The sequence below is a fragment of the Carex rostrata genome, chromosome 19 (genome assembly GCF_964058835.1).
Source record: "Carex rostrata chromosome 19, lpCarRost1.2, whole genome shotgun sequence".
Lineage (NCBI taxonomy): Eukaryota > Viridiplantae > Streptophyta > Magnoliopsida > Poales > Cyperaceae > Carex > Carex rostrata.
Genome location: NC_135936.1, coordinates 4,352,691 through 4,378,823, shown reverse-complemented (window position 1 = coordinate 4,378,823; position 26,133 = coordinate 4,352,691). Strand labels below are relative to the sequence as shown.

Sequence of the window (26,133 nt, the reverse complement as noted above, 5' to 3'; positions counted from 1 at the left end):
GTTTTATTCAACTTTTCGCGATAAAAAGGGAAGTCGTTGGACAGTAACGCTTAACGGTCTTTGAACACTTCATGGTCAAGGCCAGAGAGAGGCAGAGATGCAACGAATTAAGTCAAAAGACCATTTTACCCTTTCACTACTATATGCCATGATGCTCTTTGTTCTGAGTTCTGACCTCAGCCGTTTCGAACGGTCACCCTTTTTTATTTTTTATTTTTTTTTGTAGTGTCTCTCAACGAATTTCGTTTAGACAAATAAAAAGAACGCTAAACCAAGGATAAAGTGAACGGGTGGTCTGGCCAAGTACACTTTCCTTGTAGTTTGTGCTAAATTTTGCTTTAGGAGGTCGGTTTACAGGTACAGCTTTTGTAACTTCATAATTTACTCATGGATTAAATTAACTAGTTACTATATATTTGGCAGGTTGTAATTTTTTACTGCTGCAGATTTTATTCCTGCGAATAGCACTTAAATATATCTCTGCTCTGTCTTTTTTCATTCATATATTTTTATCTATCTCAAGAAAAGATCAAGAAATCAAAATAATATTAATTACGATATATTTATTTTCTTATTTCATATTTTCGACTTTGTACTCCGAATGAATGATGGTTTACTCAATATAATAATGTTTTTGTTTTTCAAAAGAACTCTAATATTTTAAAAAAATAGCCTTTGTTAAGTAGTTATAATACCCAAACACATACATAGTATTAACAAAAAAAAAAACACGTATAAATAAAAATGGAGAGAATATCCAAATATAATTAAGTTTATATGAAAGTACAAAAAATCATTGAGTTCTCATTTGAAAATGAGAGAGTTTTTGGATTTGGAAAATACCTAAAGAATGGTTTTTCCAATCTGTTTTATGTTAAATTAACACCATGATAATATTAATTAAATTAAACAAACATGATAAATATATTTGAAGTAGAGAACCTCTATTCCGGCTTTATATATCGTCCAAGGCAACAAATTCAGTCACAGTGTGATGCGTAACTATCAGTTCTCATTTGTAAAAATGTCGTTTTGTCGAGAATTTTTTGTGATCAGATAAATTCCTTGCACAAAAGTGCTAAGATAAATACAAGCTCAAATAAATAAGATGTAAAAGAGGAGTATATTACTTACCGTCCTAACAAAGAAAAGAGACAGCTCGCTGCAAAACGTGGCTTCATCAGTCCAAAACATGTCTCTCTCACCTTTTTTTTCTTTGTAGTTATCATTTTTTCAGGTCAAGTAAACAAAATTCTTCGTCTAGTAGATTGTTCATAGACTTCTTCATACAAATATGATTCTTCGTTTAGGATTAGATATTATTAACTAAAAACTATGTATATCTGACTAGTTTGACGTATTATAACAATTTTTTTACATAGATACAAGTCATTAATGCGAACTTGATATGAAGACTCCAGTTGGGTGGAACTAAAGAATATTGAAGAATTTTGACATCACGGCTTCTGTTCACGTGGTTCCCGCCAAGGCTGGTTCAACCCCTCGACCGGGAATCGAATAACCGAACCGCTAGTGGTTCATGGCTCCGGTCCTGATCCCAATTATTATATTCTGTCAGCAACTGACAAGTGACCATAGCCTCATGTGGACCCCACTCTAGCTCCTTTCTTTCCTCTCCTGTCTCCGACGCACACCTTATTGAAACTCGCGTCTTCCCTTCATCTCTGTTACCAGATGAAGTTTAGTCTAGACCAGGTCTATAGTTTGTACATAATGAGCCGCATTTGTGATCATTGCTAGATCACTAAATATTCGGATAAGTTTCAACGCAATTGCATAACGTACGATATATGCCACGTGCTTAACACAGTCTTCCTCCGTTATCATTTCATAGTGGGTTAAACCTGGTCCAAGTAAAATATTCAAAGATCCACTCGTGTTGGACGCGGTTACTGCGTTTTATTCGTCTTAGCGGTTTACATGTACGGCAAGGGTAGGTGCAACCAGAAGTTTTACTTTTGAGACAAATCCAATGATGCTCAAGTCTTTCTCAACTGCAGTAACCCATCTGCTAATTACTACTCTACCCTTACACTCACGAAGTACTTTCTTAAGCTATTCCGGGTGTTCGTTGAAATATTATTCATGGTTGAAGGGTACTTTTGAAAAACACCCTGTTTAAATGTCCCCACAGCACTCTCTAATCCCAATCAAGTGGCAGCCTTTCTTTATTGGACTTAGACCAGTCCTTGTCTAAAACCAACCCTGTTCTCTCTTTAAAAATAAATTATAATCACAAAAAGAAAAGAAAATACCTCCTCCTCCTCTCTCTCTAGCTCGTTCATAGTAGCAGATCCAAACTCGCCTCAGAGAGAAGCTCAGATCGGATCCGTACGAAGGGGCGGAGAGCCAACCGCCGGAAGGATGACGTCAGGGACTCGTGTTCCGACGTGGCGGGAGAGGGAGAACAACCGGCGCAGGGAGCGCCGGAGGAGAGCAATCGCGGCCAAGATATACGCTGGGCTAAGGATGTACGGAAACTACAACCTTCCCAAGCACTGTGACAACAACGAGGTCTTGAAGGCACTATGCAACGAGGCGGGATGGGTCGTTGAGCCCGACGGAACTACCTATCGCCAGGTATTGTTTGATACCTGCATTGTTTTGAATTTCGAGCGGGAGAAGATATTTAGAAAATATTAGCTATTTGAGGAAACTTGTAGGTTGATCCTCAATATAATTAGCTGAATTGCGTGGGGAGCCATGCCTAGTGGGGGAATTCTCTACTGATCCCTGCAATTTGGGCAAGTTAATATAAGTCCATCATTTTCGTTATTTTTTTTTTCTAGGAGGTGGTAGTTCTGTTGGGTTCTAATATTATCATATGAATTTTAGTTCCTGATTTCTTGCTCAATTGAGGCAGCATTCCTGTCTCTCTTTTTTTTTTTTTTTTTTCCCCGTTTTGGGTGTGGTTGATGTTTTATCCCTGCTTTTTAGGCTTTTATTAGTAGCTTTTCACATACTGGTATTGGGTTTTATTTACTGATATTAGGATTCTAGTTTACTGGTATTTAGTTGTTTGTTTAGTCGTTATTTCCTTTTGATTTTGGCATATTAGAAGGATGATTTTAAGTAATGAAGTAAAGCCTACGGGTTACAATTAATAAAAAAAAAAAATAGTCTGCAAAAGGTTTAGGACAGCTTAATGCATCATCACCATTCTTCGGTGCTGCATTTAAAACAATAATTTGTTAAATTAATTTCCTAGTTTCCTCAGCAAATTGTTAATTGTGTGATTGTGTATCCTAATTTTTGCTTTGCTCACGTAACAATAAGAAGGATATGGAAATAATGCTTCTTTATTTAACAGATATGCTTACAATTCACCAGAGATAACTTTTGCATTTTGTTTTCAGGGCTGTAAGCCTCCGGTGACGGAGAGATTGGAAATGGTTGGTGGCTCAGCCGATCCCAGCCCATGCACTTCATACCAGCCAAGCCCACGGACCTCTTACAATCACAGCCCGGCCTCTTCCTCCTTCCCCAGTTCCTCCTCTTCATCATACATGGCATCAAACCCTAACAATCTGTTCATGAGCAACAATCTTGAGGGAACATCTCTGATCCCATGGCTCAAGAACCTCTCCAACTCCGCTGCTTCATCGAAGTTCCCTCAATACCACCCCCACCATCTCTATATTGGTAATGGGTCCATTAGCGCACCCATAACCCCACCATCTGGGTCACCACCCCACACCCCACGAATCAAACCCGATTGGGACATTTCTAACCCTAATCCAAATGGCCATTTTGCTCAATCCTCTTGGGTTACTGGGTCAGGTTCAAATTATGCTTCTCTCCCCAACTCAACACCCCCGAGCCCAGGTCGGCAGTACGTACCGGACCCAGCTTGGCTTGCGGGGTTTCAAATCTCCTCCGCAGGGCCCTCTTCTCCTACTTTTAACCTTGTTGCACCAAATCCTTTCGGGCTTTTTAAAGGCCCATTAACAGGTGGGGCTTCTTCTAGTAGGATGTGCACGCCCGGTCAGAGTGGGACTTGTTCCCCCATTATGGGAGGAGGTGGGGCACTTCCAAGGGATGATGTGCAGATGGTGGATAGTGGGTCCGACGAGTTTGTGTTTGAGTCAGGTAGCAATGAGGATGATAAGCGGGTTACTGGTCTGGTAAAGGCCTGGGAAGGGGAGAGGATCCATGAGGATTGTGGTTCTGATGAGTTGGAGTTGACCCTTGGGAATTCGAACACTAGAGCTGATTGATTGCAATTTGCAATAGTGGGTTCAGTGACAACATGAAGGTGGTCAGTTTGTTTTTTAAATTGGGTGGTGTTTTCATTCCTTTTTTATTTTCTTCTGCTTTCATTTTTCAACTTTTTAGTTTGGTGGTTATAGAAGGGATGAAGGGGGGAACTAGACGTCTTGGAGGACGAAAGGATCCAACCCTTTTTGGATTGGTGTTATTTAATCAAAAAATATATGTTCAGTTAATCAGTTTAGTTATGTTTTTTTCCCCAAATAGAAGAAAATGGTCTGGAAAAGAGTACAGCAGTCCAATTGCACAAAGTAGCGGGCCTTGTTGTGCATGATAAGGTGTTCCTGTGCAAGTGATGTTGGTTGAATTTGTGACCGTTATATTTATAATTTTATCTTTATTTGTTCATGGAATCAATGTTTCAAGTCTATTGGTGATGGAGCAAAATTCTTCTTGACTATATGGCACAATTTTTTTCCCTCCCTTAATTTTTTTATTTCACTAAGGTTCTCTTATCGAAATGTTTTTGTAGAACTGGCATTGTAAACTGCAGTACATGTCGCCTTGCCATGTTGGTAATTTTAGTTCATGATTGCCTTGACATATCTGCAATTCTGCAGTGCTAAACTAGCTGTCCGCATTAACCTCACTTTGTATTTTAATTATGCACAAGTGTCTTAATGAAGAACTAAACAAAAATAGATTGCTGTGGTGTAACTAAAAGCGGACTTACATTGGGAAAGATGGTCATAAGAGGTCAACTATTTTGTACCAACAAGGCAACAACCAAAACATTCGCGATAATGTCTGCTTACAATCATTGGGGGAACGTGATGTTGAACTCCGATTTATAAATAACTTTATATTGTACGTATGTGCTCGATTTGCTCATAAATGATTCCGACCAAATGATTCCATGGTCGCTGGACGGATTTACGTACATGTCAGGTGTGCTAAGCCTGGCTTATGTTTTAAATTTTTTTAATTATGTATATTAAAATTTAATTAAATTTTTATTTTTTTTGAACTTTTATATAGTGGAGTCTCCTTCATAAAATAATAAATGTGTATTAATAGTCTAGTAATTTGAATTCTAATTGGTATGTGTAAGGTTATGAGTTAAATTTTCACTAATCACACTATTTTTGTCTTTTTCTTTTTTTATATAATTTTTAATTAAACATAAATTACATTCATCGTTCTACATCCAAAAAGTCATCCACTCGAACTCATCAACATCAACATCCAAACATTAACATCTAAATCTCAACATCTAACAACTAAAATAAATAAATAAATAAATTCTCTCCATCGGTAGTAGACATCGACTAGCCAGTGACTGAAAGAAAGGGAGCATCATTTTTTTTCTTTTTTTTTCCGCTAGGTTTGCGGGTGGGAGAAGCCAGTGTAGTCTCGGCCTCCCCTTCCCAATCAAGGGTTTTGTGTAAGGGATGGTGGTGGGAGGGTTGGAGGCGCTAGGAGATGGGAGAGATGAAGGTTAGGGCTATTGTCGCCAACTCTCTTGAAACTCTCGATGAAGGTGTCAGGGGACGAGAGAGCTAGCGGCTAAGGCTATCGTCACCGACTCTCTCTTCTCTCGAAGAGTGTAAAGGACAACAAGGAGGTGCAGAAATTGTGGTGGAACCATGGAATGGAAATGAGGAGATGACTTGCTGGTGAGAACATGAAGCTAGGGGTGGCTTACTACCGGTCTCCGTCCTCCACTCCTTTCGGATGGAGGACAGAAAGTGAGTTGCTGGCGAAGGTGATCAAGCGGAGGGGGAGAAAGAGGATAGACTAAGGGGCGGAGCAGGGAAGATGGAGATTTGATGTGGTGGCAGCTAGGGTTTCTTTTTTTTTTCTTCCGCTCTCTCTCTATTGGTATTTTTTTTTTTATATATTACATTTTATAGATTATCTCATTCTATGCAAATTTTCTAGTTTCGTCTCTGCATGGTCGTGGTCATGCATATCAATTTTGTATTTCCTTGTAATATATCCGTTGATGAAGGACTATATTTACAAAGAATTCATGAAGGTCTAAACAGTCAGTCAGAATCGTTCAATATGATCTATGTATTATAATATGCTTAGGGTCCAAATTTATATTTTATAGATTTTTTTTACTATTCTTTTAAATATGTAGAAAATCACTGTTTTTCATGGTCCAAAATCTCTTGATCAATGAATTTTCTACATATTTAAAACAAAATAGTAAAAAAATTATACAAAATGTAAAAATTTGGTCATGCACATTTAAATATGGAGATATATCAATTGTTTGAATTTTAACGACGAAGATATAAATATGAAGTAAAATATTAGACGAAGATATAAATATGAAGTAAAATATAATCTTTTATGAAGCACAATAGTCCAACTCTTTTACAAATATTATTTAAATTGAAAGAACATATAAATATATACTTCTAGAAAATACCTCAAATTTGAGTCATTTAAAATTTGATTGGTCATCCATTATAAATTCATTAAAGCCCAACTATCAACAGTTTAAAATTATTTGATAAAAAGGCTACATAGCTACCAAATCAGAATAAATTTGATACACAAGCTATTTAAGAAATACATAACGCTTCTACAAATTAACTTTCTACTTGCACTTTTTTTTTCAAAATATCAAATGAATGTGTACATGAAAGTTGAATGGACATAACAATTATCCTTTTTCTCCATTCAATTTTTTTCCCTTTTTTAATAAATGCTTCTGCCTAATTTGCTCGGAGGGGCTTGAATTTGCACAATTTTATGGTGTCCATTACGCTTTACTTGAGGGACTGGAATGGACTTGTAGGATATACGAGCAGTTGAGTAACAACTTGGGTCTTAGTAACTGCAATTTACTAAGGCCTTCCCAATTAGAACGCCTTGCCCATGATAATATTGCCATGATTTAACTAAATAGTCCTCTTAAAATTATATAAAATGTAGAATAATATTTACAGAATAAATCGTTTGTTTATCCGAGTTGCAATATGTACAGTTCAATTCCCACGAGGTACCTTAAACAAATTGTAAATACCCATGATGATGAAACCACAACATACACCAACTGGCTAGCACATGCTTACAGCCAGTACACATTCAACTGGGACGGAGCACAGGTACAGCTGCTGGAACTGGACGGTTTAAGTGTTCGACTAGGCATAAAGAGCACTCTAAATAGTAAAAAAAAAACACTAAATCATGCTTTGTATGAGATGATATTTAGTTATTTACAGAACATCCATCCAAAGTTCCATCCAATGTATAGATGATGTACAATTGTTGTTGAATTGCCACACTATCCAGCTTACCAATGAATAAATGCGTGGTTAAGAAGACACCACCCACACAGTTGAAGCTATGTACTAAGAGCTGGATATATATTGTACCGCGTAGATTGTGATCTCTCTATCTTATCAAAGAGATTAGAAAGTGCTTGATAAAGAATGGCAGCAGCTGGTGGCCGTGCAACTGACCCTAGGAGGATGTCTGATGCCTTCATCTGGGTCCCATAGAACTGAGCATTTTCTGACGATCGGGTAGTAACCATGCTACCGTTCAATGCACAACCAACAAATGCACCTATGATAATAACAAGGTTCGGTGCTTGTCAGAAGATTTGTAGTAAATACAGGAGTGTCATGTGCAAACTATGGTTCAACTCACTATTTATTTATTTATTTATCCTTTTTTTCTCATTATTTTTTTACTTCAGGTCCTTATTTGATCGAACCTCGTGCAAGAGGTTAACTATCCCATTTTTTTATTCCCTTCTTTAATGCAAAACTCCCTGCGTACACTTCCTACAGACAAAGTCTCCACATAACATTAAAAAGCATGAGAGATTTTGCAAACAGTAGTTTCAAATTCATCATGTTATTTGGATAATACTTGCTTTAAAGGAAACTTCAAAATTTTGAGAGTATGCAAGGGTATAAATACAATTAAGCCTCTGTTAGAGTGAGTAATAAAAAAAGACGCTTGTATATTTGGAAGTGCGGAATACCTTTGCTACAGCTATACGAATAACATGCCGCATAGCCACCATCTCCTGCACGTAGGTCGGCCTCAGCTGCACGACCCACAGCACCTGCAGCTGCACTGACACCAGCCCCCACCGACAGATGTGCATTTCCACAAAAAGTTTTAATAGCTTCTTTGTTTCTCAGCACAATTATGTAGTCTGTTATCTCACCTCCAGCCTATCCAACAACCCAAAAAGTCAGAAAAGATGGAAAGAAATCCAGTGCTTTGTTCTTATACATCTTGTGTTGGCAAAATATATAGTTGGCAAGAAATTTTTTGTTTCTATAAGAGCTAAAACTGAAATGCATAAACCTACAAAAGAAAAAAAAAACATATAAAGACCTATGATTCTTATTCGAGAAACTATCCCATAGAAAAATTCCCTAAGCACCCTTCCTTTCTTCATCATCAGTGCAAATAAAATATAGCTTGTTAAGAAAGGCGGGTCAGTTTGTGTATCTTTTTCAGGACATGAAAATAGGGACATCCAAGATATTTGACAAGCATTTCTTCAGAAATGAGTGATCCTGTGCTCCAGATGTTACTTTAAATTTTTATGTTTTTCGGTGAACTCATCCCATATTATAGGAATCAACATCCCCGAGACTTTGGCTACCCAAACCCAAGACAAAAATAACAAAGTCATACAGGAAAGCCAAAAAAGTAGATGAAGATTTGTTTTCTAACATCTAATTATTTACTTTTTTTATATACACAAGCCAGTTATTTCTACAAAGCAAATAAATGACTAGAAATTAAATAAAAGGATTCACCTGAGCACCCCAGCCAAGGCCGAAGGTGGAGACAGCTGACGGTGCAGACCATGAGCCATCTTCCCTACGTGCAACTACCAGCCCTGTCCCAATTTTGTATGTCATCATCATCCCCACATTTGCCACTGTTATTATAGCAAGCCCCTTTGCTTGTTTAAGGATTGAGTCAGGGATGGACTTCTCTGGCTTCATCTTCCCCACCTTCACAAAAGTTTAATTCAAACTCAGGAACATTTAGCTGATACTTCCATTTTCTGTTACTGGTATGCACATTTATTGGATGTATCAGACATCCTGATAATTGGGTGCTGGCCATAACTTATTTCTTTACAGTATTTTTAGGCTATACTCCACAAAAGTAACAGGAGGTGGAGGGGAAGGTAGGAATGGGAAAGATTGGATATTATCCATCAAATTGGGGGTACAAAAACTTAAAACTTTGTACAGAGTACTACAACTCTTTCCTGCACATCCCCTCTTTTCTCAGTTATGGATTAATAATGATTTTCTTATCTATTTCTTTTATTTCCGCTCTTGCCATTTTCGTCATCTTTTACAATATTCAAGAAATTTGTCTGTCTAATTGCTACGAAATTCGAGCTTTGAGCAACAATTAGTGAAATCATATATTAGTAGGCTAGTGAGTTCCAGCTTGCCATACCAGCACCAGGTGGCATCATAAGTCAGTGCTAAACAAATATGCACTAGTAAGATGAAAAAGAACAACACAAAAAGTCCACCAAACTAAAATGTACCTTGCAATAAGAACGTATTGAGTTAGCAGCTTTGTATATCTCATATTCCATGGTGCGAGCCCATGGGAAATTAAGCCATGACCTCAGTGTACTCAGGTCTGTCAGATCATGAATCAATGGCTGAGATGCTCGGCTGACCTGGCCCATCAAATATGGCTGTATCCCTTCCAACCTCACACAACACACATCACACACTCTCTGAGGTTCAGTGGCCCTAAATTTGGAAGGCAACAAGCTCCTGCCTTTGGAGCAGTCACTACAGAAAAGCCCACCGCAAAATCTACAATGGTGTCTTGAACATATTATAGGATGAAATTTTGCACTACATAACATGCAAGCAGTTGATACACTGTCTGGCAGCCATCTGACAGGCTCTGTTTCAAGCAACCCATTCGCATACCCAAAATGAGCGTCAGTTAGGGTTTGAGCCATCTCCTTCCATGCCTCCTGAAGCGCATCCATAGGCATAGGGACAGAAGTGGAAATATATGACATGTGATGACCCAATATATTGTTTAATGAGATGAGAGAGGAAACTTTGCCTCCTGCAGCTCCTAACATTTCTGCAAACACATCCCACATGGTCATCTGTGTGTTTGGTTCAAGCGGGTCCCACCTGAATTCTTCGTCAGGGAAGTAGGCACCTTCAGACCCAAAGCCGCGTTGCCAGTCTTCGTGGCCAGTACCGGTCATTGGGGGCACCGAGACAGGAATCCACATCCCAGTCTCTTCATACAGAGGAGGGTCGTAGAAAAAGTACTTTCCTAATTGTTGGTTCAATGTGTCTTCTTCAGCTCTGAGGTTATTTTGAGGATCAGAAGCATTGTCTGAATCCAGATTCTCTGGACTGTCTGCTGTTGAAGGTGAATCAATTTCAGTTTGTGCATCCTTTCTTGAATCTTCAGCCTGATTACCATCAGAGGATAATTGTCATGGATGAAATAAGCATTTGAGTAATTTGATCAAAGGTTTTTGTTATAAACAGACATATAAATAATGGGTCAAAATTACACTCAACCTTAAATTGGACCAATTTGTTCAGTTCTGCAGTAGTTACTACAAGTTTCCTATCTACGCGTTCCAATTTTGGGTAGGGTCATTACATACGCCAAGTGCACTAAATACTAAATTACGGTACAGCTGAGACCAAGAACGCATCATCAATCCTAGCTACATATAAATTCAGCACTAAAACCAGACTAAAGCTACCTTTTCAAACAAAATTTCCACATTATATGATATAAATTGAACAAATTGACCTCATCCGTTGAAGAATCTTGTTCTTCTTCTTGCGCCCCTCCAACAGAGGAAGAAACTCCGGATTCGACCGATTCTGGCGGACTTGAAGCCTTATCGGATTCTGGCTGAGGTTCGTCAGGCTCGAAAAAGGGGAATAGCATGTCGGATTCCTCCATTAGCGTCGCTGTAACAAGAATCAATTGGAGATGCAGAGAAAATTGGCCTGAAATTAGGGATGATAATTGAGAAGTTTGGGGATTTTAGAGGAATTTGATTGTTTGAAGGAAAGACTAAGAAGGCCACACGAAGCTATAAAACTAATTATTTGCCATCTCAAAAAGGAAAATGGAAAGGGACTTTTACGCATATGCCCTTCTAAAAGAGAGATTTTGACTCGATCAAATCTTATCTTTTCTTCTATTTTTTCCCCTTTTAACTATTTTTGAAAACATTGCTTTAGTCCTATATATTGTATTATTTGAAATATTCGCATCCAACCAGAGGTGAGAAGTTGCTTTACTAATTGTGCAATGATTTTAAGTCTTATTTGGACGCCTAAATTAGGTGAAGTAAAGACATATTCACTTATTTAGCTTTATGCTTGGACAATCTATCTAAAACTAAAAAATTATTCCACATATTCATGAGGTACCTAAAATATCTATTTAACGCTGCTATATTTAGTGTCGGAGAAGCTACCTGCAGTTGATTGCCTATAACGGCTTTATTCTATGAAGTTGATTGCCTATATAAAACTTACCAAATTATGCATTCTATAAATATATATATATTTTTTTTCTTTTCTTTGTGAAAATTTTCGTAGAGACTGTGAAGTTGTGAGAGTGAATTGAACTCTCGACTTTTGAATAACTAACAGTCTTAAATTTTTAATTCTAGCTGTGTTATCTCTCCTTTCTTCTATAAATATATAATTCAAGACGACGTATTGGATTTGCTGATTTTACATTCATGTCAAAAATTATGAAATATTAGAGTTTAACTTGTACATCATGAGATGGAAAATAAAATAAAATTATTAATTCAAATTTATTCTAGTGAAAAATAGTGATGCTTTTTTAAGGCAGACTCTTACATTTTACAACTTGCAACATAAATTCATTGTTCATTGTACAAAAAGAGAATAACGGGTTCAAATTGGTCGTTTGAATTTAAATGTTACATTTTTATTTAAAAATAAGAAGACGAAAAGTTAGCACTTAATATCTATCTCTCTCCCTCTATATATATATATATATATTAGTAATTGCGACTTTAATATGATTAATTATTAATTAATGTCAATTAAACAGATCAAACACTATTATTATGAGAAGCGGGACATTAGAATATAGTTTCTTGTTCGGATATTAGATATCATCCGAACATTTTCTATATATATTTCAGATTATATAAAGAATAATAATTATATTTTAAAGGAATAAAAAAATTATGTCTCAAATATGAATACATGCGTTTAGAATATCGTCTGAATGCACGTTCAAAATGCTAAATTTTGACAATTAGATCTGTATATTTCTATTCAAAAGATTCATCATCTAAATGTAATTATTTGACCAACACTTCTAAGTAAATGACTCTAGATTTCTAAACATGTTTTCGGTACAAATTGAGTGTTGGCAAATGATTGGAATTCAGTGAAAATAGATATAGAGATTTGTTTTGAGATTCGTACTAGATTAAAACTAATGACTCAGATCTCATTCTACTCGGTCATATATTGCACTGGATCTGAATTCCGGGGGAGGGCCGGTGGGAATACATCTCTCAATGAATCCATATTCTATGCATTAATTTAGATTTTTTCGACCATTCAATTAAAATCCGGATGGATCTGGTCCAAGATGAAATACACTGAACTCTTTTAATATTCGTGCCAACACAAATCGGAAGATTCATTATACATTAACTCAAAATCTGACTCAAGTCAGACGACTGCAGAGCTCGGGATCTAATAAAGATGTAGGGGAAATCTGAATCTATAATCATTCTGGGCTGGGCTTCTCTTCACAAACAATATTCCTCAAGGCCCATAGACAAACACACGGTCACGCAGAGCCTCCTGCCTTAAATAAAGCACTCCAGCAAATTGAAGCGGAGGCGGCGGGGGGTGTATTGGCCCGCTTAATTTCAGTCCATGGGCCTATAGCAGTTTGGCCCAATGGGTATGGATCTATAAAGAGGAACTTTCCTCAATTCCTTCCCTAGTCCCCTGTTTTAGGAGTGCGTATCCTCTGAGATGGAATTAAACCTGTTATACCGATCCTAACCGTTCAAACTCTTTTATGTGCGAATCTCAAAGAAATGAGTTTTTAGCACGAATCTCAACGAAGATCAACAGTCGGGATCGGAATAACAGCAGATTAATTCCCCCCCCCCCCGAGATTTCTCAAATTTTGCGTGACCAACGTGTATAATGCCAGTATTATTTTTCTTTGAGATTCGTGTAGAACGTAGTTGAACGGTTGAGATTTTCCAAGAAAACACTCAAAATTTGAGATATCTCAGAGGATGCGAATTCCTGTTTTAGTTACTTTAGATGACGAGTGACGACAGCAGCAGGTTCTCTCAACCGCTTAATTTTGATGCTAACGGGTAGGATTAGCATTCAACGAACGGATTGAGTGTTTTCTAAATTCCAAGTGGTGCTTTAAATAAAATTCATTATGTTTTGGATTCAACGGCTCAGATTAGGATCAGTATAGCATTAACCCTGTTTCTGTTTCAAGGCATGAACAGCAGTAATACGGAGTCATATGATGACATATTCATGAACATCAATAATATATTAGCGTAGATTTGAATTGGTAATGGTAACGTTTTAAAATTATAATGCGCGATTTGTTAGGACAATATCAACACATTTATTTAATTGAACAAAAGACCTTTTGCTTCGAATCAGGCAACTTCACAATTGAAGTCAAAGATTTGATGACTTTTTGAAAATTTACCAACCCATTATTTTTGTTTATAAGTATTTTAAAAAGTGCTAGTTCTGTGCAAAGTTGTGGGAAAGCTCTAGGGTATTTGTAGATCCCATGACCTATGCGTCATTCTTTGCATAGGTGAAAGATCGAATCCACTAAACTAAAAGTTGGCAAAAAGAAGGTATTTAAACCGTTGATCAAATCATGTAAATCACGAACAGATGGTAATCATTGCATGTAGCCCAGAAAATGGGAAATAAACGTATGCAGTCAAAAGTATACTAGAAGCATGAGAATGATCACAAAAACACTTTTAAGACCAACGAAATTTGGGGTCTAAGCATACACAAAAATTTCAAAAGAATCGACACGCAAAAAAAGATGAAAGAGAGGCATCAAAAGAGCAACTGAGCATGAACGAACTGTCAATTGTGGTAGAGTTCTACAATTTGTTAGAAGCTTAGATGAACATTCACAATCAGAAGTCAAAGAAATTAACCACTTTTTTTTCAAAAGAAGGAAAATGTTGCCCTTCTAACACTGATTTAGTGCACGCACTTAGCATTTTGGGAAGCTTAATTATATAAAGTGGTAAAGTTTATCAATCTAGAAACTTTTAGTTTGCATGTAATTCTAACATATTGTTAGGGATGTAAAAAAAACCACATCATAATTATATACATAATGGCACGGTTTTGTCACGGCACAACACAATATATGTGCCGATTATGTATTGTGATTCACAGATCTTGTGTCGTGATAACTATTTTTTTTGAAAAATTGACACAGCATGCACGCGACACGAGGTCACACAAGTCATGCATGATCAGGATCTTTAGATCCTAATCAAATGGTGAATTTGAAATAAACTAATTTAAATTACGAATAAAATAGTTAAACCTGACCAAAAGTGACAAACGTGATTAGTCATGTTCAAAAATGACATGTGGGTCATAGCGTGACTCAGGGGCGGATCCAGAAATTATGTCAGGGTAGGGCACTAATCGGGCTTAAATAGCTAATCAGGTTCAAATCCATTAACTTATCGGATAAACAATTACAATTCAGTCCCTATAACTATGTTTATTAAAAAAATATGTTATAACTATAAAATTGATTGATACATAAATATTTTTCCTAAGTTAATTAAAAGTTCGTTTGGCACAGTTCAAAGTGAGATTGTTCTTAGCAAATTAACAAATTGAAGTCAAAACATAGATAAAAATGTAATTGACATATATGTATTGAATAATAAAAGGCCCAAAAAATTAATTATGCTTGTTACCCTAACCGAATGGCACCAAGAGCAACCAAGAGCAAACCAAGTCTCAATCAATATAACAACTCAATTAATATATTCAATAATACTCAATTGATTATGCTTGTTACCCTAACCGAATGGCACCAAGAAAAAGTGGGAACAGCCAAATTAATATCGTTGATTTAATGGATCCATCACGCATGCAATGGTCGTTGAGTCGTTGACAAATGTATTTGCTCCGAAACAGTGTCCATACAAAGGCCCGTTTGGACCCCCGAAATTTTTTTAAATGCCATAATAAAAAAAAAAAACAAAACACATCCGTTTTGAGAAAATTTTATATTTATTCAGATTGGCTCTACAGTCTCACTGTGCATATTACAACAACCCAAAACACCCCCTGTGACCTGCTAAATGGGGCTGCAAATTTGATAGCATAGAGGGCTACGGTGCTACGGCTCAATATTTGAGTTTTCAAAATTCTAACGGTCAATCCAAACCGTTTATCTTGTTCTCCATATTAATATGTGTTTGGAGATCAAATTTTACATTTTTTGAAATTTTTTTACTATTTGTTTAGCTAGGTAGAAAATCACTTGATCTAAAAAATTCTGCACCATTCAGATATTTGATTTTCTATCTAGCTAAAAAAATAGTAAAAAATTTTCAAAAAATATAAAATTTAGTCTCCAAACACATATTAATATGGAGAACAAGATGAACGGTTCGGATCGACCGTTAGGATTTTGAAAACTCAAATATTGAGCCGTAGCACCGTAGCCCTCTATGCTATCCATAGCACCCAAGCCTTACTCGACCACTAAAATATAATGAAAGTACATTTCATAGAATCATATTACCATTAGTCAACATCAGAATGCCCGGGGAGTGGGGAGACAAAGGTTGGGAACAGAAAATAAAGGCTAAATGCTCCAGAAAAAAGGTAAAGAAGAATAAATCAGCATAAAAACAGTTCACATCTGGGTCTGGCTTGTATAATTGTGATATTATTAAAATGGGTAAATTTTATTGGAGGTCACTAAATTTTCTCATTTGTTACAAATTGTTCATTCAAATTTAATTTATTCATAAGTGGTTATTGAACTTTTATATGTTTCATTAGTATTTTGGACGAAATAAACATATCTCATTAATATTCGGAAAGAAAAAGTTACATAGTAATTTGATTAAAACAAATAAAAAGTTCAATAATTATAAAATGACAAATCAAACTTAAGTGTGTGGCAAAGAGCAAAATTTAGTAGTCTCTGATGTAATTTACTCTATTTAAAAATAAGTGAAAAGTACGGTCATATATCCTCCATTGTAAATATGACAAGAAATCATATTTTCAATATTTAAAATTAAGTTAACAATACGAATTTAATATCTCAAGTGGATTATATAATTTTTTTAATGTGTGTTTAATAAGGAGGAATTTATCTGTCCAAAATTTTAGTGCAAAATCAGTGCCAAATGTGGATAAATTAGATTCAAATAATATGGTGTTTTGCCCAATTGTTTTCTTTTAATCTCAAGTGGGTATAAAATTTGTACTTAGTTTGTACAGTTCTCTCATACAAATTTCATCATTTCAATTTAGAATTGTTTCATTGTTTTAATACACGCCAAGAATTCTCAAATTTGAAGTACAACATATATTTCCATCTTGGTTTTCATTGAGGGGAATGAAATTTCCAGAACATTTAGTTTTTGCAATTGATATTATATAATGGTAACTAATTGTTTGATCTATTGTTTTAATAAATCTCAAAGCAGAAGTAAAGTTTTTTACGTTAGATTTCGTTGATATGTAATACCTCCTCACTGTGTATGAAATTTGTGAGGTATATAAATTTATTTAATGAATTAATCAATTGATATGAATTTGTCATTTGTTCTAGCCATATATACTCATTTTATATTAAATTTGAAAAAAAAAAGTTTCATTCTAACAAAAGAAGTCTTGTGGTGGAAGTTATTTAAGGCATTTTTTATTTGATAATTTAAAATTTTAAAGTACGATTTGAATTTCTTTAGAACTAAAACTTCACAGTCATTATGCATGAATTTACTTTTGGTAATAGGATGTCTGCAAATCCGTTTGATGCAATACAATATAGCTAAATTTGTACATATTTTTTGAGAAAAAAAAAATGTAGATGTTGCGAACAAAAAGAAGTCAGTCTTTGGCACGTGTACAATTGTACCAACTTTTTACTTCTGACTTCTGAGAGTTGTAATAATTTTCCGTATAGATGTCTGCGAATTGAAAAGGTTAATTTGTTGTCAATAAATAAAATGATAATTATAATTTCTCTCACCTATTCATTCTTCAACTAACTTTCTATTTTAATTATAACTATAACTACTATTTCTAACAACCTTTATTTCTTTCATCTTTCTCTCTTTCTCTTCCACCTCTATTTTTTTCTTTCACCTCCATCTTTTTCTCCCACCTTCGCCTCTGCCTCCGCCTCCCTCTCCCACCTCTGTCTCTTCCACCTCCGCCTTCCACCTCCCTTTCCCACCTCCGCCTCCCACCTCCCTCTCTCACCTTCGCCTCCCACACCTCACCTCACCTCACCTCTGCCTCTACCTCCCTCTCCCACCTTTGCATCCCACCTCCTCCTCCGCCTCTGTTTTTTCATCCATAAGCTCCCCTCCCTCTCCCACCTCCCACCCTCTCCCACATCAAAATGGTAAATACAATAAGCTCCCTCCCTCTTACACTTTCGCCTCGATTTTTTTCCTCTATGCCTGCTGCTCTTGCTCCAGCGAACGTTCTGCCGGAGATCATACGTCACTCCATCCCAATCAAGCACGCCTCTGCCAGGAATGAATACTTCAACGTGTATGAATGAATACTAGAGCACGTCTCTACCGGGTCAAATTCGTCACTGTTAATCGTATCAAAATAATTTTGTATATGTATATGCAATTAATCCCTTTCATGTTTATGTTCTCCTTCCTCATGAAATAGCGAGTTTTGCAAAGAACAAAACTTTATTAATGGTGAATTAGGCCATTGCATATTAAATAAATGACATAAAAATAAATTTTAAATTTTTTTTTTGAGATATATGAATGAATACTTGATGTCTTAGATATGAATACTTCAATGTGTATAAATGAATACTTAATATCTTAGGTATGAATACTTGCGTGACAAGATATTAATACTTGTGCAACGGACAACTCGAAAGTATGTCATCATGGATCTCATTTGAAAGATAAAATTGTGTAGAAAACGTTCGTGGTTTTAGATTTGCAAAATTCTTCACAGACCGTCAGAAATATTAGTTAGATTGAACGGAGAAAAAATAATCCATCTCTAAAAACGTGTAAAAGATGGATGAGTGATGTGTCCAGTTTTTATATTTGCACTTACACGATGAGGATTAATACTTTCTCGATAAGAAATAAATACTTGTGCAACGGACAACTCGAAAGTATGTCATCATGGATCTCATTTGAAAGATAAAATTGTGTAGAAAACGTTCGTAGTTTTAGGGCGTGTTCGGATGTCACGGGATTACGGAATGGGAATGGGAATGGGAATAGGAATTCACTTTTGAAAAAGTGGGAACCCACGGGTACAGAATGCACAGGATTAATTACGAAAATATGAGAAAATGATTGTTCATTTGTATCATGGGATTAATTGTGGGAAATCTTTATTTATTTTAAAATATGTATATTTATTTGTTTTAGTTTAGTTTAGTTATAAATAATTTTTATTTAATTATTGTTTTTGAATAGTATAGCGTTTTGTTTGTATTGATTTTAACCAATTAAGTTAAAGCTAGCTTAATATAAAAAAATAATTAAATATAAAATTACAATGAAAAAAACTGTCGTGCCACCATCTATTTATTTAGACCAATAATATATTGTAAATTTAATATTTTAATGGATTGTAAATTGTAACATTTGGTAAACATATTTTTTTAATTATGTTGTGTGAAATCTTATTTTTCTTTCTAAAATATTTGATATTATACAATTATGTTTATAAATAAAATTATTAATAATGTAATTAACTAAAATATATTAAATAATAACATAACATTCATATTAATTATTCTTTTATAAAATATAAATATTTTTATAATTAGATAAGAAATATTTAATGAGGTTAAATAAGAAGTATTAAATAAAAATATTTTTGGTAAAATGATCGATTTAGTTGCATGTCCTACCATCAATTAAAAATAAGAATGCATCATGCATCATATTTCAAAATTAACCAAAAACGATCAGAGAGGAAGTTCGGATCCGTCTCTATTCAATAGTCCCACAAGAAAAGTACTAAATAAGATATAAATCTTCATATATAGAACTTCTATCCCGTTGAGTTGTTAGTGTAGTAGAGAGAGGAGAGAGAGTCTTAAAAGAAGTGAATCAATAAGCAAGAAATGCTGAGGTGGAGGACAGAGGAGAAGAGAGAGTGATTTGGCAAAAAAAAATGCACTCTGAGTGCGGGTTCAATTTTAAAAAAAATTGCACTATATTGGAGACAGATGGGAACATCCCAAAGGAAATTTTGGGTACAAATTGTGGCTGCCGAACACCTTATTGGAATTACTGCCCCCATCTAATCCCAACCGACGAAATTCCCATCAATTTCAGAGGTGCCGAACAGGCCCTTAGATTTGCAAAAACGTGTAAAAAATGGATGAATACTTGTACAACAGACAACTCGAAAGTATATCATCATGGATCTCATTTTAAAGATAAAATTATGTCAAAAATATTCGTAGTATTAGATTTGCAAAATTTCTCACTGATCGTCAGAAATATTAATTAGATTGAACGAAGAAAAAAAATCACACCTCTAAAAACGTGTCCAGTTTTTTTTTAAAATACTTGATTGTAACACTGTGAACTTTTAAAATTCAGATTTAATTAAAATAATAAGTGGTTAAATCGAATAATATATATATACGTATATACGAAATTAGTGACGTGGATGGTGAACAATAATTATACGATTAATTGTGTTAAGAAAGAGGAGCAATAGGTGTTATATAAATCATTTAATCAATATCGAACAAGTGGAGGGTTTATTTTGCAAAAAGACCACTTACAAGTGGGGGCCCTTGTCATTCCTTCCTCTTTCCCCTCCTTCCTTTCCTTTCCTGCGCCCCACCCCTTATCTCTTTTCCTTTGTTTCCGCCAAGAGAGAAAGACAACGAGAGAGTGAGAGAGAGACAACCCCGGTGACCGTATTGCCCGAAAACGGAGATTTAGGAAGAGGAGCTCAAACCTCGCACATCCATCCGTTCCATTGGTAATTCTCCTTTCTATTTCTCTCTCATTTCTTGATTCCGTATTTTTAGGGTTTCGGTGAAAACCCGTAGAATCGTACCAAATTGATTATTCCGTGCCTTTGTTGTTTCTATAGTGTAAATTGATTGATTCCGTGTTCCAAAGTGCAACCAAATTCCAATTTACGGATTTTCCCAAAAATTGATTAGGGTTTAAATTGTAAAAGTGCCGGAATTTAATAAATTGACCTATGTATAGATCCTAACGAGCACGGCTAGCGGGATTGACGAGCTTACCGAGTCGCGAGATCACGGACCCTCTATGTGCCCTACGTAACCAGGTGCGGGGGTTCACGGGATCTGTTTTGGGGTTTATTCGTAGAACTAAATAACGGTGCATATTATTATATTTATGTTGATTGCTTGATTTAAATAAACTGTGCATAGCATGTTGAATCTCTGATTGAAAGCATTTGTTGCCGCATTGCATTAATTGTGATATTAGTGTAATTGAATTGTATAACTGTTATGATTCTCATGTTGGTACGGTTTATCGATTGTTGATCTGTCGTTTTGAATAAGTGAGTGGAACCACAGTATGACTTGGATTGATTGTGTGAAGTGAAAAGTGTATCATAGTGGAAAGTCTAGCTAGCTACTAGACTTTCATCCAGGACCCTTATGCGCATCTGGAGAATGGCCCTAGTGAACCCAGTACCGGTTGGGTAAGGGAAGTGCAGTGTAATTTTAGGTAGAACTGTGGTTCAGTGATTCAGTGAAAGTGTCAGTGATTTCTTTTGAGAAAAGTGGTATTCTGTTGCATATTCGCGGAATATGCCCGTTTATATTTTAAGTGATGAATTGATGAGATTGTATGACTTGAAACCAGAAAATAGAACTGTTAAGCCGGAGGTGATCGATAGTTGATATCTGTACCTCATAACCAGACTTATATATATTATATCTGTGAAACCAAATCTTTGTGGAAATTCGTTGATTGATGTTGATGAGCTGTGAATTGAAATCCGTTTGAATCTATTCTCGGTACATGTGCATTTATTATTATTGGTGAATAAATAAATAGATATCCTTTTGCTAGTATATTTAGTTCTGGTGATGGATTTCTCACAAATCCAGTAGCCCTTTTAAATTCCGCACTGAGAAAACGGATGACAGGTTTTCTCACCCCCTCCCATCGGGGAATTTTTCCCTTTGAATTGAAATGTGCAGGTAAACGCGAGTGAAGTGGGACTCGGGCTCGACGCGTGAGTTTAGGCCGAGCTAATAGGTTATGCCAAACCCCTTATGCCCATTTTGAATGTGTAGTTGAACCCGTAGTCGGTTATTTTGATGTATAGGTTATTATCGAACCGTATTATGTTATAAAACCCTAACGATATGTTTTAAATTGTTGTTATGACTTAAATGTTGAAATTGCATATTAAATGTCATTAAAATTGCTAGTGAATGGGGAATAATTGTTTAATTATACGGGGATTTGATCGGGTTTGAAAACGGGGTGAAATTTCACGAAAATGGGCAAAGGAATGAAAAACAGTACTCTTATTGCGGGCCGCAATAACCCTATTGCGGGCCGCAATGAGAGTAGACAGAGGGAATTTCACAGATTAAAATCCAACCAGGTCATTGCGGGCCGCAATACATTTATTGCGGGCCGCAATGAATGGAGGCAGAGGCGATTTGCAGAGGCTGGAAATTTTGGAATTTGTTGCGGGCCGCAACAGCCCTATTGCGGGCCGTAATGGGTTCTGAAAAATGTTGTTTTGGGTATATCTTAGCCAAATTAAATCGGATTTGAACCAAACTTGTTTTAAATCAAATCATATGATAATTTGACTAATCTGGGCCGTCAGTTAAAGGATTTTTATGCAATTTGACTTCTCCGAAATAAAATTTTCCGGGCTCTATTGAGCGGTGCTTCGTAACCTCAGACAACGCTCGCAGGGGGCTGCCGCCCCCCTGCCACCCCCCGCATACTCCTAGAATCAGACCCACATACAAAAACAAAACAATATATATATAAATACCGCATGAACAAAACCGCATTTTAAAACAAAACTGCGCGACCCCTTGTTCCGGGGTGTGACATTGATATATTGTTGGGGTTCACGCGGTGCTAACCGGAACCCGTTTAGGCTTAAGGTGCGGAATGACCGTAGAACAAAAATTTCTACGGCCAACTTAAGCTCAGGATTAAATGGGGTATGTCAAGAAACTTTCCAAGGCGGTCCACCTTCAGTATTCCTTTGGCATCAAAACCCAATTTAATCCTTTTACAGATCTACTCCATAATTGATTTCTAAAACTTTAATCTACTTACCAATTAAATAGATTAATATAACATATTTATACCTTGTTTCCAAATCACAGTTGGAATGCAGACCGAGCGAGTAGAGCCTCACCAGGGAAGGAATCGACTCGGAACGGAGCATCAGACGTCTGATGCCTCTATCGGTTATCCACCAGGACTAACCAGAGAGCGGTTTGTTTCTTCTGCCAGAATTACCGTAAACCGCGGAATTCTGCAAAAACACTATTCACGGGGAAAAGACGAAAACCCGTAAACACGAATTTTCGGTTGCTCAGTTTCATCAATATGCAAAACTGACATACCGCTAAATTCGGTAAAACACTATTCATCGATCCCGTAAATATACTCCACAACAACCCGCAAGATTATACGTCAAGTACGTATAACTTTCTTTTCTCAACCGAAACACTATTTGGGAGAGAAACCGAGAAAGAGAGAAAATACCGATTCGTTTCTGCACGAAAAGATACATGTGAATGTGCATATATATATATATTTCTCTCTACCCCTCCACCCCTATTTATAGTGTTTAGATTCGGTTGCAAAAGACCAAAATGCCCTCCAAGTTCGGCCTATTTACAAGATATGCCATTGACACCTCATCCTTTTATATGTGAAATGACCAAAATACCCCTTCCACACCCTTCCACATTCTTCTCCATGCATCTACACATGCAAGGTGGCATAGGTGTGAAATGACCATTTTGCCCTTGTGGATAGGATTGATGACATGTCATCTGGATAGGATCAATGACGTGTCATGCGGATAAGGTCGAATCTGAAAAGACCCGAATGTCCTCGGCCCGAACACAAATAATATTCGTATAATTATTCTGAACAATTATATATATATTTTTTTTTCGGTTATTTGTTTCGGTGTCGATGACGTGTCATCTGGATAGGATCGATGACATGTCATGCGGATAAGGACGAATCTGAAAAGATCCGAATGCCCTCGGCCCGAACACAAATAATATTCGTATAATTATTCTGAATAATTATATATATTTTTCTTGCGGTTGTTGTTTCGGTAATTTATACAATGTGTCATGCACATTTATAAATTAACCGGTTAACTTTTATACAACGTGTCATACACGTTTATAAATTAACCAATGTTTTTGCTTGTTATTTTTACATAACATTTATAATTTAATTATAACATGTATAATTAATTATAACCATCTTATCATTGATCATAACCAATTTATAATCAATCAAAATAAGATTCTCCGATTAACTCCTATATGGTGTGACCCAATAGGATCTGTGTTATGTTGGTAAATAGAGTTAAAACCGTTTTAACTTCTATAATCATGGGTGGCGTCTGGCAACACATCATGACCATCCAATTACACAGATGATGCTGTACTGTACAATATCACGATCCAGTAAACAATTTACTTGTGTCTGTTCTTCTGTCTCATAGCTATCAGATTAGTTTCAAGGTAGATGTGTGTCATCCTTGCTAACTTAATCTTTTCTTGATCTTGAGCAGATTATCAAATATAATTACTCTTGTAATTATACCGCTAGCAGATAATCTTACTCTATCAAGGGGCCCAGTGATGCTATAGCTCGTATAGAGATACGAGGGACAAATAGTATTCTTGGTAAACTATCACTTCCTCAGCTAAGCTATACATATGGAAAAACTACCGTTATGACTGCTTTTTACGGACAGCGGTGGATAACAATCACACATACATATTTCTCAGTGGGAACGATAAATACCTCATACTGTAGAACGTGACACTGAATGAAAACATAAATGACACGAACACAATTCTATTTAATGTTTCATTCGGGGTCTGTCAAATACCATGTTTCTAAAACATGTATCTATGTGATTAAAATGACATCTTGTGTCAGGTGGTTTGTAAAACTTAACCATCTTTTAATCCACATACTAACCTTATCGCGGTAATTAGTGTTCCTGCTAATTACCTTGGTCAGTGACCTTTTAAGAGTATATATCATCTATATTATGGAGTTTCACAATTTCAGTCATGAACTCGAAATGATCCATAAATTCAATAATACTCAAGGCAACAAAATGCTATATAAATAAACATTCAATTCATGAACAAAGCTTTATGATAAATTATCGTATTATTGACTTCTAGATTATTACAAACTAACATATATTAGGTATGAATATTTGACGTGTTATAGATGAATACTTGCGCGCGCCAGTTGTAAAATCTTTTAAATATTATGTGGTCTCCAAATAGCCGAAATTTTTAAAAATACCATTTTTTTAAATTATTAAACCAAAACACCAATTTCGGCTGGAAATTATATTTTTCGCATGGCCGCTTCCCGGGGAAGCGGGCACTTGGAACCGGGCCGCTTCGGGGGGAAGCGGGCACTTATTTGGGCCGCTTTGGGGGCCAGCGGCCACATTGATTTTGCTTTTTTTGTATTAAAATATTAGAAATGTTGAATATATTTCTTTGAAAATAGATGAAATACAATATAATTTGATTTATTAGAAAGACTGCAACAAATAACCCGGATCAATATTTTTCAGGCCGGATTTTTCGCGGCTGTAAGAAAAATTAATATATTTCTTTATGTGTTATTGGAAAAAAATAAAAATAATTAGATTTTGAGTTATTGATCCCGATTCAAAAGTCACTTCTAGGTAATCCAGAAAATATTGTGACCTTTCTAGTACATTTAATTTATAAAAAGTTGTATCTATTTTTGAAAAAAAATCAAAATCTTTAATTTATTTAATTATTGTTTTTCAAAAAGAATTATCAAAATAGATACAACTTTTTATAAATTAAATGTACTATAAAGGTCACAATATTTTCTGGATTACCTAGAAGTGACTTTTGAACCGGGATCAATAACTCAAAATCTAATTATTTTTATTTTTTTCCAATAACACATAAAGAAATATATTAATTTTTCTTATAGCCGCGAAATATCCTATCTGAAAAATATTGATCCGGGTTATTTGTTGCAGTCTTTCTAATAAATCAAATTATATTGTATTTTATCTATTTTCAAAGAAATATATTCAACATTTTTAATATTTTAATACAAAAAAAAATTATGTTTTCCAAAAAAGAAAAAAAAAAGAAGAAGGCAAAATCAATGTGGTCGCTGGCCCCCAAAGCGGCCCAAATAAGTGTCCGCTTCCCCTCGCAGCGGCCATGCGAAATTTAATAATTCCAGTCCAATTTGGTGTTTTGGTTTATTAATTTTAATAAAATGGTATTTTTTAAAATTTTGGCTCTAAATAGTAAGTGACCCCCCTAAGTAGTTAGTAATTATTGAAGTAGTTA

At 35.7% G+C, this 26,133-nt stretch overlaps 2 protein-coding genes across 2 annotated transcripts; one reads left to right on the top strand and one right to left on the bottom strand.

Moving 5' to 3' along the window:
- The first annotated feature begins 2,169 nt into the window (after positions 1-2,169).
- Positions 2,170-4,718, top strand: LOC144571579 (protein BZR1 homolog 3-like). The gene is made up of 2 exons (XM_078320918.1): positions 2,170-2,601; positions 3,378-4,718. Exons 1-2 carry the CDS (start codon positions 2,386-2,388, stop codon positions 4,236-4,238), a joined length of 1,077 nt encoding a protein of 358 aa, XP_078177044.1. The 5' UTR covers positions 2,170-2,385; the 3' UTR covers positions 4,239-4,718.
- A 2,697-nt stretch (positions 4,719-7,415) lies between these two features.
- LOC144571442 (RING/FYVE/PHD-type zinc finger family protein) lies at positions 7,416-11,350 on the bottom strand. The gene is made up of 5 exons (XM_078320724.1): positions 11,047-11,350; positions 9,788-10,693; positions 9,033-9,233; positions 8,240-8,435; positions 7,416-7,815 (listed from the first exon to the last, which is right to left on the bottom strand). The coding sequence occupies exons 1-5, from the start codon at positions 11,200-11,202 to the stop codon at positions 7,592-7,594; spliced, it is 1,683 nt and encodes a 560-aa protein (XP_078176850.1). The 5' UTR covers positions 11,203-11,350; the 3' UTR covers positions 7,416-7,591.
- Positions 11,351-26,133: the final 14,783 nt, after the last annotated feature.

Excerpts from the sequence above, each read along its gene's own strand:
- LOC144571442 (XM_078320724.1), bottom strand. The coding sequence starts at position 11,202 with ATGGAGGAATCCGACATGCTATTCCCCTTTTTCGAGCCTGACGAACCT. Across the intron at positions 10,694-11,046 it reads AAGATTCTTCAACGGATGAG|GCTGAAGATTCAAGAAAGGA; the intron begins GTCAATTTGTTC and ends GATGGTAATCAG. Across the intron at positions 7,816-8,239 it reads TTCGTATAGCTGTAGCAAAG|GTGCATTTGTTGGTTGTGCA; the intron begins GTATTCCGCACT and ends TTATTATCATAG.
- LOC144571579 (XM_078320918.1), top strand. The coding sequence starts at position 2,386 with ATGACGTCAGGGACTCGTGTTCCGACGTGGCGGGAGAGGGAGAACAAC. Across the intron at positions 2,602-3,377 it reads ACGGAACTACCTATCGCCAG|GGCTGTAAGCCTCCGGTGAC; the intron begins GTATTGTTTGAT and ends TTTTGTTTTCAG.